The 11,645-nt window shown below is 40.5% G+C and overlaps 1 protein-coding gene across 7 annotated transcripts in view; it reads right to left on the bottom strand.

Moving 5' to 3' along the window:
* The window catches only part of b3gat1a (beta-1,3-glucuronyltransferase 1 (glucuronosyltransferase P) a), an 85,541-nt gene that overhangs the window by 20,017 nt on the left and 53,879 nt on the right, over positions 1–11,645 (bottom strand). For 3 of the 7 annotated variants that reach the window (XM_032510222.1, XM_032510212.1, XM_032510230.1), the window contains 4 exons: positions 8,802–8,969; positions 4,561–4,703; positions 2,487–2,558; positions 1,870–2,381 (listed from right to left, as the gene is read on the bottom strand). In XM_032510222.1, the coding sequence (XP_032366113.1) occupies positions 1,870–2,381; positions 2,487–2,558; positions 4,561–4,672 (696 nt within the window). In that variant the 5' untranslated portion in view covers positions 4,673–4,703; positions 8,802–8,969. The remainder of the gene's footprint in view (positions 1–1,869; positions 2,382–2,486; positions 2,559–4,560; positions 4,704–8,801; positions 8,970–11,645) is intronic. The other 4 variants (XM_032510238.1, XM_032510246.1, XM_032510258.1 and 1 more) reach the window with 4 other exon arrangements.

Here is an 11,645-nt window from a genome sequence, read left to right as displayed (position 1 = left end):
TTAACTGTTTTTACTTGTGTTTTATCTGTTTAACTGATTTTGTGAAAAGCACTTTGAATTGCCGTGTTGCTGAAATGTGCAATACAAATAAAGCTGCCTTGCCTTGCCTTGTCTTGCCTGTCATGGTGCTACCTACTGGCAAGAGGAAGTCAGCCTTATTTGGAAAAACATCCGATTTACATGACATTTACACTGTGTGGGCTACACTCTTTGAGCCACATACAATGTGTATCCTGCTGCACCCTATACTTTCACAACTGCCCCCATTTAATAACTAATAAACCGTTTGACGTAGCCTCTTGTGTGAGGCATCATTCCACTCAGCAGAAAGTTCCTTTTTCATTTGTGATGGTTTGCCCCTTCCCTATACTTATATGCCCCTTCAATAAACTATGTATTGTAGACACTTAGGGACAAAAAAGTTTGCAATATAGGCTATCATTTCCAATGCCACAGACTCAACACAGGCAATACAGTCTAACTTGTATGAGAACTCCTGTGGAATTGCCCCTGAGTTTACACTGCATAGTGACATCAAACATGAGTCTGTTGTTACTGAAAGTTAATGTAACTTTGATGAAAGTAATGCATTCTTGTAGAAAACCGCTTTTGTGCCACCTCTCTTCATTACTGTCAACCTCAGTATTGTCTGTTTAACTGATTTTCATTTTTTTTTACATTTCCATTTAGGTTTGTAATTATTTTTAACTTCTTTTATTTTTTCTTAAAAGTAGAACAAAAAATGTACTCTTAATTGCTCCAAATCAAAAAGAAGCATTAGCTCACTTTTAATTAACCATGGGAAAATTATGACTCTATTTCGTACACATGGAGTGCAGTGTGCATCAATCTTTTTATCCGAATTTTGACTACACAGTAGTGTCAGCAAAGTATTCGGTAGTTGTAACCTTATGTCTATCTAGCTGTCGCATCTGTTTTCCTTTTTTGTTTTCTGTCTCTCCCTCTCCGCTCCTCTCTCTCTTTCCCCCTCAGGGCCGTTACTTTGGCCCATAAATAGGCCCGTTGGAGTTGATGGAGGACCTCAGAGGGAGACGGAGCACTTCTGCTGATTCCCAGAGAAAGGTAATGACAGGCCCGTCAATACCAGGCACTCCATTTACTACGGACCCCGTCTGCACTGCTAACAAGACTTGAGGCTAATACTCATAGGACCTAGACCGTGTCCGCTCAGGTAATTCAACTGATGTAGAGATGGATGGCCTGAGATGTACTGATTACATGCCCAAACTTCTCTCCACCAGCTCCAGATCCCTGACTGTGCTTGTTAAGATTAAAAAAAGGATTCAAGTTACTGAGAATTTATGGATCACCCCCCCTTACATAACATGTCACATATGCCTACAGTCTATAGCCAGGAAGTGCCCTATAATATATTGTATATGAATTTATTTTATATTGAATTAAAGTAATAGGAATAGATCTATGAAAAACATGCAATTTCAAAAGGAAAGATTTACATTTTGTGTTTTTGCTGGGACTGGTTCAATCTTCCAGAATTACCCACCATGTGCAAACATGGTTTAGTTTCTGAAACTCAAGAGGACATCAGCGGTGCAATGTTTGAAAGGTGGATGGAAATTGAAAATTGAAAAAGTTGTCAGTACCGAACAGGATATGGTTATGCTTCGGTATAGGCTTTAGAATATAAAGTACAGATAATAGGTTTTAGTTTACGCATAAAGATGGATATGGTAAGGACTTTCATTTGTAATTGTGGTTTTAGATACATTCTGTAAAGATTCAAATGGTAGTATTATAATTATATCTCATTGTGTCTTGCTGATCTTTTTCTAGCCAATTGATTTAAAAAAAAGAAATGCATGAAATGACCGTGAGTGTGTCTCTAACCTCCTCAAACAGCTCCAGGCTGTATGTGTTGTCGTCGTCTGCAAAGTATACAATTCCAGCTTGGCTGCTGTTGGCATTGAAGGTCTCCCTCAGCCACCGCAGGGCCAGATTCCTCTGCATGGTACCCCTGGGGATTCTGGGGTCCCGAGTGTCACCCCGCAGTTTATAGTTCCTGGGTGTCTCAACATTGAGATGTGTGTAGTTAAGCCCTGTTTCTCTGAGGAGCCTTGTGACAAGAGATGTTCTCCTTTGGGAGTCCTCCACCAGGATCCAGTGAAGGTTAGGAACATGGAGAAAGGTGTTTGCCAGCCGTGTGAGCTCCGCCTTCTGTACCGGTCGACTGTATGTGGGGGTGATGATGTGGATGGTAGGCAGCACATCGGACCAGGGAGGAGGCCGCGTGTACACATACTCTGTCCTCACCACCTCCACAATGTCCTTATCTGAGGCACAGTATTCTTTGGAGTCTTGCGCCTGGCCACCAGCCTCCCTCTTGCCCTCAACACCATCATCTGCAGATTTGGGGATAAGAACACATGTAAGGCATTAGCGCAACCTTGGGCTGCCCTTTGTATATTTGCCTCAGGTGACTACAACCCAATGGGGGTAAAGTGTACCTGAGAGCCGGTGGTGGCGGACTGCAAGCCTCTCTGGAATGATAAAGATCTCTTTTACTAGGTGGTGACAGGCTGCAAAAAGTGAAAGCAGGCACTGTGAGAGGATAACACAGCTGATGGACAGAGAGACAGGGCAAGGAAAGGGAGGGGAAAGATGAGCCTTGTTATTCCCCTGGCGTTGCCTTTGGGCTTTTCTTTCGAAAGAAGAATTATGTGGGTATGTGGTTCCATTAGATATGTCTTTTTATGTTTAGAGTCCACCACAGGCTTCATCAGCCTCTGCTTTCCCCTCCATGTTCTTAACTTACTTCGGATATATGTTACTTTCCTGCAATAAACGTAGATTTATTTTGCTGAAATCAAACCTGTGTTCACATTTAATGTTATTATAAATCTATTTTTCCTCAGAGTTCCCTAATCATGACTACAATTGCTGTGATTAACTGTGGTGTAATTACTTGGTTGTTAGCATGGACTGAACACAAAAACACTCAAATCAAAAACAGGTAACGACTCCACTGCCAAGATATTTTGGCTCATAAATGACTCCATTGCAGGGTTGATTGAATGTGATCATTTGGTTATTTACTCAAATCTGCATCTTTATTGTTTACATTGGTGGCAATTACACTTTTAAGCACACTTTTTTGGTTTTATTAATTTTGAATACAGATAACACCAAACAGACATTAAAATTTAGGGGAAAAAAATTACAATTTTCAGTGTAACAACTGGGATTAGTAAATTACCTTTTTTGGACATTTGACAGTTACCATACAGAATGAATAATCCAAGCTACAGCGCTACACTAGTGAATGTTGTGCTACTAATACGCTGCTTTCTTTTTTCTTTCTTCTTTAATAACGTCAATCTATTTTGAATGTATAAGTGAGAAAAATGTGACCACTTACTCAAGACTTGCATGTAAACTGTGGTGAAACAGTCCGCTGAGACTCCAGAGCTAAAGGCTGTGATATTTTGTCCCTAATAGTTTTGCCGTGATGGATAGAATATGATTATGGAATCATTAAGTTGGTTGTTCTTTTCATTCTGCCACAGCTAATGACAATCTTTGTCACTGTTCTGCCAGAGCTCCAGTCACACCTCCAACATACGGAGGATTTTTCTGCAGCACATAGATTAACACAATCTGCCGATGGCCAGATGTTCAACAAAGGCTGCCAGTAAGCGTGCTGCCAAAAAGGTTCTAGCATCTCTTTTAAGAGAGCACAAAAAGAAGCCTGTGGGCAGAGATGGGTCACATTTTATACTCCTTTGTGTCTTCTCCTTATTTCATTGTCGACACGTTTTTCATAAAATGTAGGAATGTGGTGAGAAAAAAATGTATTAGTCAAATTTTGTGGCATTTATTTTCTATGATTGTCAACTAATCATACATGTTTTAGCTGTGTTTATAAACTGCAGAAACTATTTCTTTAGTATAATTTGTAGCTTCTGTTGACTCTAGACTGTCTTGGGTCATTTGTGTAAACTTGTATTGTTTGGTAACCCCTGCATGTGCATTAATGACAAAGCGCTTTTGATTCGCTATGGCTCTAATTTGGGTTTGTTTACTCTGCAGCATACTTGACATTTACACTGTTGGTTTGTGGTCTCTGGGGGATGATTGGGAGGCTCATTATTGTGTTTTTTAATGACTCAAACTGGTGTGCAAACGTGATATTACACGGTGATGCAAGATATCCCATGAAGCTAATGGAGCAGACATTTATTATTTCAAACTGCTGATTAATTTTCACTGAATGGCGATTAGACACAGCTAAAAATACATCAATTTAACTGACAGACTAAATATATGATATAAAAAATAACTCCTAGATGTATGACAGAGTATTTGTAAATGGTAACTTCTCAGTTTTCATCATACACTAAACAATCCACGCTGATGAGGTTTACAATGACTGAAGTGTAATTGAGCTCTCATGAGGCGGATGGTCATGGTTAGTGAGTGCCTCAAAATGAACAGCCTTATGTATAAACCTGAAGTGCAGTGTTAGGTTTGAGGATCCACTTCAGGTTTGATATTGCCAGTGGAGTACAGTGTACAACGTACCCTTGCGGATGGCGAGGAGTGGAGCTATAGCGCTTTGGTGCCAAACAGTGATGAGCAGAGTCCAGGGTAACACGATCAACACAATGGCAAGAATATCTCTTCTCTTCGGCATCTCCAGGATTGGTTATTTGGCTCGGCATTACCTGGAGAGAAAAGATGGAGGTATTACCATTCTGCATTTCTTTCAAATGGGATTTCAGGTCAAGTCCCTTTTGAGTTCATTGAAAATAATCCATTAAATATCTGTGCTTGTGTTCATATTTGCATATGACAAACATTGAGAGAAATAACACACCAAATTCAAGATTCAAACAAACACACAAGTTGCTGAATCTCAATAACTTGGGAATAAGGAAGCACTAGAGGCAGAGGACACCCATATTCATGCGAACCAAAAGTCATTGATAGAAATTGTGGAAACGTGTACTCGGAGCTGTTAAAACCAAATAAAATTATATTCTGCACCAGACACAGCGCCATTACAGTCTCACCAAAAGAAATTAACAGTGAGATGATGTAGCAGGCGCTGTTTAACCTATGCAGAACATTGTAAGATGTTGAAAGAATTAAGATTATAAAATGAAACCTTAACTATAAGTGTGTCCCAGCCAACAAAAGGAAGCTCAAAGCCACTGAAGGAAGCCATGGAGCAGGAGCTTGTGCTTTCTGCCAACATTGTGAGCTCATTGGTGCCATTACTGAGGACCGGACAGTGACTACATGCCCAGTACTGAAACTATTCACTGGCCAAATGGCTGGTTGACTGTTGGGAAATGTGCCATTCCCTCTGAGTCCATATCATTTGGTTCAACGTTGTATTCCTTTGAAAAGTCTAGTTAAAGCATGGAAGACATTTACTAGAAAATTAATAGAAATATAATTTACAAATTGATCTTCAGCAATGGAAACTTTGAACATTGTCCTCTCAGGTTCAATGCCCCCAGCCTCCACAGGGATGCATGAAAAGCTCCGCTACATGTGTGAGTTGAAAGTCTGTCAGACAGGGGCCTCCTCCAGAAGTTCCCAATTTACCCACACTACCCGTTTGGGCTTACCGGGTCTATCCAGAGTCTTCTCCTATCCCCTGACCCAACTCACCACCGGATGGTGATCAGTTGACAGCTCCACCCCTCTCTTTACCCGAGTGTCCAAAACATACGGCCTCAGATCAGATGAAACGATTATAAATCAATCATTAACCTTTAGCCTAGGGTGCTCTGGTACCAAGCACACTTATGAACATCCCTATGTTTGCACATGGTGTTTGTGATAGACAATCCATTACTAGCACAGAAGTCCAACGACAGTCAACCACTCTGGTCTAGATACGGGAGGACGTTCCTCCCAATCACGCCTCTCCATGTATGTCCATCATCGCCGATGTGTGTGTTGAAGTTCCCAAGCAGAATTATGGAGTCCCCCACTGGAGCCCTATACAGGACTCCATTCAAGGTCTCCAAGAAGGCGGAATACTCCAAACTCTCCCAAGTCAGAGTTTTCCCCCCCACCACCCGCAGGCATAGGGAGGCGACCCTCTCGTCCACTGGTGTAAACTCCGACGTAGCAGTGCTCAGCCAGGGGCTTGTGAGTATAGATGGATCCAAGTCAAAGGAACAACTGTTCAACTTTGTCTACGGCAACATCCTGAATAATATCCAGAAATCTCATTGTGAGTAGGATCTGTCACAATTTAATAAAAAAATAGTTGTCAATCTCTCTTTTTTTTGTACTTAACTTGTAACCTTACAAACTAGCGTGTTAGATAGATAGATAGATAGATAGATATTTATTGATCCCAAAAAAAAAGGGAAATTACAGTGTTACAGCAGCACACAAAATATACATACATACAATATACATGAAATAATAATTATAATAACAAAATATAAGAATAAAAATATAAGAATGTAAGAACAAATATTTAAGTATATACAAGATGGGGAAAAAACAAATCAAAAATGTGCAGCTTTTGTAAGTATAAGTATGCTAAAAAAAATGTAAATGACCCAGTCGTGCCGGTTGCCCTTATTGTAGTATTGTGTGTCTCAGAGTCTCATCTACCCCCCAGGGATGACGTGTTGAAGAGTTTTATTGTCTGAGGTAGGAATGATTTCCGGTAGCGGTCCGTGCGGCATTTAAACTGTCTGAGCCTCTTTGAGAAGCTGCTCCTCTGTTGGACCAGTGTGGGGTGGAGAGGGTGGTCAGGGTTATCCATGATAGATAACAGTTTGTTCAGCGACCTCCTCTCCACCACAGCTTCAAATGTGTCCTGTTTGCAGCCGATCACGGAGCCAGCCTTCCTGATCAGTTTGTTCAGTCTGTTTGTATCGCTGGCTCCGATGCTGCTGCCCCAGCAGATGACGGAGGAGAACAGAGCGCTGGCCACAACAGACTGGTAGAAGGTCTCCAACATCCTGCTGCACACGTTGAAGGATCTCAGCTTCCTCAGGAAATAGAGTCTGCTCATCCCCTTCTTGTAAACAGCAGTGCTGTTGACCTTCCAGTTCAGCCTGCTGTCGATGTTGACACCCAGGTATCTGTAATCCTCCACCATGTCCACGTCACTTCCCAGAATGCAAAGGGGCTGCGGAGCCGTTCCCTTCCTCCTGAAGTTGATCACCATCTCTCTGGTCATATCCACGTTCATCAGCAGGTGGTTCTTACCAGACCACTCCACAATTGTTATGCACAAAGGGCATATTTTATGAATGAGACTCTTTTTATTTTTCTTCAAGCTGCATTTTTATACAGCGATCTGCAAAAACTCGTTGTGAAAACGACAAATTAACTAACATTATTCAGCATATAAACGTGCATTCTACATTGGATGATATTGAGATACACATTTTTTAAAGGACACAATAAGTCATTTCACCCAAACTTTGAAAATGAAAATCAATAGGCATACTTCACACACAGTCTCAATGAACATTTTTACATTGTGTTTCACAAATGTGTCCACTTCCTGTGCTGTAGCCAACTTCAGTGACACGTAGCTCATTTACATTGAATTTAAGGACGACAGTCCTCCCCGTCTCTCCCAGGAATTGCCCTCCTCCTCCTCCTCCTTAATAGGCTTCTGGCATTGCACTGAGCCCTAACTGGAAAAATGCAGTTATTAACTGATCTGCTCAATTAAACAAAGGAGAAAAACAGACATAATGTGAGCACAGGTGTTTGGCGTATTCATCACAGCTTTACACATGAGGAACCGAGTCATCACATTTCCCAGAGTGATCCTGTTCCCACTGCTGGGAAAGGTGGCAGGATAATAAGGTTTAACATAATTGTACATGCCAATTATGTATACGGAGCTTGGTAAACAAATACACCATTAATACACGAGGCATCAGGTGAGAAGAGTGTAAGAGTGAATAGTTACAACACACTATACACTATTTAAGTGTGTTCTGCTGAGTATTAGAGCTGTATTTTTTCTATTTCAGTGGAGAGGTGATTTACACTGAAGTCCTCTGTTATCGTTATTGTGCATGCATGTACATGAAAATGTATAGAGCCATGTTTTTGCAGAAAAAGATGAAACCAAAGCTACTGATGGGGAAAAATAAGCCTTTTAGACTTTTTCATTGTAACCTAATGCAAACAATCTGTTTACAGCCTATACATACAGTATGTAATAAGTGTATGCACTCAATTCCAACACTTCTTTTCAGTAATTCAAAATGCACTGGATGAGACACGGGGAGCACAACCCCCCAGTAATGCTGAACGTCCCATCATACATCATTGTTATTGCTTACATTTTCTGTGAAATTGATTCCTTGACCTTGTGAATATGCCCTTGTTATAGGGAAGGATCTGTCACAGTTAGCTATTACAATGGTGGCTGAAATTCTTTTGGAGAAAACCTTGAATTAGCCCATTATCCAAGCCATTCTTTCAAATCCAAAAAGCCACTTTCAACAAAGAGACTGCATTTACTGCCTTACATTTCCCATGATGAGGTTTTAAAGCATCTTTTGTTAGACCCTCTTTCCCTGCCTGACAAATGTCCTGATGAGTATGACATCACTATGCCATCAACAGGCTTACTTTCTCAGACTTGACAAAGCTCTGCCCAAACTGCAGTAAACATTATAAAACTTTACATATAATGAACTGTTATATTATCGCAGGTTGAGTAGCAGTCCCTGTGACCTTCAGTGGAATGCCCCTTTAATACCATTGCTTGCATACGATTAATACATCTATAAAAATGAATAAAGGCGCTGGATGCTCACCCACAGTTATAACTGGATCATGGCACCACTAGTGGTGCACAGCTGGGATGGCCACACTGCATACTGGACAAGCTACGTAGTGGTGACGTCCTCCATGACACTTCAGCCAATCATTTCCTCTTCCTCTGCCGTGTCTACTCAAGCAGACAGGCAACACTGAGACCAGACCTGTAAAAGAAGAACGTTTCAGTGAATATGACTCTGTGATGACAGATTGTGAGTGGTTCTATGTGTTTTTACAGTGTGTACCTCCATGTGCCCCCTGCTTCTCTCACTCACACCAGCATGAGACATCCAAGGACAGTCAGCCAGGTTTAAACATAGCAGTTTGGACAAGACTCAAATGCCTTGCAGAGATTCTTGGCAATAGACACCTTTGTGAGTGGTGTGGCTTTGTGACGTCTATTCATTATTTAACATCAAAGAGCTTGGGCTGAAAATGCAGCTGAGGAAAGTGTGTCAGTATCAAGTAATGAGCTCTAATTTGGATGCACATCATTTAGATTCACAGCAGGAATCCTTCTTCCACTGGTATACCACTGCTGTGCATTACAATGCTGCATTTTTTTCCCCATGTGTGAAATGGTTAATACCGTATGTATTGATAATTCTACCTCATTGAATCCAATCTAAACTGAACAGACAGAGAGTCAGTATTTTTCTTTTTCCATTTGCCTAATGTGGAAAATGGAAGAGGGTTAGTCACAACTCATTTGCTTGCCAAGAGTCTGGGGTGGGGGATGTTACAAAAATAAACTGGCATCATGTCTTATTCAAATACATCAGAGGGAACGCTGCTTCTATGAAAGCTTATGCTTCCCTCAGCCGATAGGTCTGGCAATGCGAGACTACTCAGTCAGTGATGTCTGCACGCTGCATCAGCTCAAAAACTGGATGGCTGAAGACTGTATTTGTTAGGAGCTTTGTAATAGAGAAGCATATAAACTGCAAACATGTAGGTTTGGGGGAATGAACAACCGGAGTCCCAGAATCATTTTACTGAGGCACACTGTTTTATAAAAAAAGGCAAATTCCCTGTGACCCAGTATTGCAGAAGGGGGTGTACAACATTTCAGCACAATCTATTTTCAGATTGCCTTGTCTCATTGTCCAATTCCTCAAACTGAATGATCATGCATTTGAGGGTTGCAGTCGTGTGGAAAAAGAAATAAAAGATGAATATGAGAAACGGTCTACATGGGTTAGTGCAGCTTCTGCAGCAGGCTGTTTGTTTTTTTTGGCAGCAACAAGCAAGGACTGTAGTGACAAAAACAAATAACTAAACATCAGTGATAGAAAGGCTTTACAGTTACTGCCAGATACTGTCATGCATGCAAAGTCGCAATGACAGTGTTGTCGCTCTGATTTTTGTACAACACTCCTCTCTTTTGCTCATTGTGAAGGAAACACAGTACAGTTAGAACTACAACCTGCCAAAATCTTAGACTCTTCAACGGGCAAATGCAGCATCTCAGTGCTAAACAGTTTTGAAAGAAATAGAAACCAGCTGCCATCTGAAGGGATCTGGAACTCATATTGGTTATATACACAATATACAGTGCTATAAATGCTTGTTTTGTGATATGATGAATGCATTAATTTAAAGTTTTGAGTTCTCCTTTGACAGAGAGTTATTTACACGTTTAAATAGGGTTGGGCCATGGAAGATTTAGTTGATTTTGAAAAGACTATTTAACTTGTAATTAATAAGAAATTGAATTGGTCCAGTGCTTTGGTTTATAACCAAACACCTGCCAAATCTACGGCATTCCCATCAGCCTCTGCTGTTCTTTGTGTTTAGTAATAATTAGCAAATGCTATCATTTTAACAAGTAGTGTAAGATGGTGAACGTGGTCTACACAATACTCGCTTAACATTAGCATTTTAGCATTGAAGCATATTAGCATGCTAATGTTCTTTAGCTCAAGCACTGTGACAGAGTGGGCTACAGCCTCAGAGTTGCTAAGACAACAGTGTTACCAGCTAAAGTCGATGGTAGATGTACACAAATACACATAAAACAATAATGCTGAAATTATATTTCTCAGACTCAGACTCAATCTAATCTGTTTTGTTATACAGTCATGTTGCACTTTCCTCTATCTGCCCAACAGGCGGTAAAACCGAAATAGGCTACACCAATAGATAACTGTGTAAACTATTTTTGTTTGTTTGTATCTGTGGCACTTGTACTGTGTGACGGGGCAAGAATACAGAAAGTAAATCCCACACCAGACTGCAGCAGCCAATGGCAGGCAATGAAGCTTGACAGCCTTTCACATCAGCACGAGTTAACCAGCTGTGAAGGGAACACCTGCCACTGATTAATAAAGAATCACAGCAACAATGCCACGTGTGAAAATTGTTGTACTGATTGTTGAACTAACACCATTACACCCAAAAGGTGAGGCGGGCGGAGTGAAACAATACATTGTCAGTACTTTATTTATTACTAGGTAGGCTACTTTAGACTCAAGTAGCATCAGTTTTAAAATAACAAAAAGATGTTGTACTGTATATACAGTATGTAGCACCTCAAAGCTATTACACAAGTGCCTCAAACATTATTAAATCTAGCTTTATTTGTTTTGGAAAGTATCTTTTATTCTTTAACCATAGATCTTCTGAGGATTCAGCAAGTCACCATTGGAACAAAACAGGCTCCAAGTGATTTGTTGTGGGGCAGTAAGATAAAACTGTATTTCATTTCCTTTCATTTCCCGTAAAGATGGCATGTTACAGCACATGTCATGTATTTTTTGTTTTTAATATCTTATTAAAGTACTATGTTGTACTACATTTGTTAACCTGAATTGTATTTTTCTCACTTTACCCTGCTTATC

This window comes from Etheostoma spectabile, chromosome 3 (genome assembly GCF_008692095.1).
Source record: "Etheostoma spectabile isolate EspeVRDwgs_2016 chromosome 3, UIUC_Espe_1.0, whole genome shotgun sequence".
Lineage (NCBI taxonomy): Eukaryota > Metazoa > Chordata > Actinopteri > Perciformes > Percidae > Etheostoma > Etheostoma spectabile.
The sequence above is the reverse complement of the archived record's forward strand: the minus strand, read 5'-3'. Positions and strand labels throughout refer to the sequence as shown.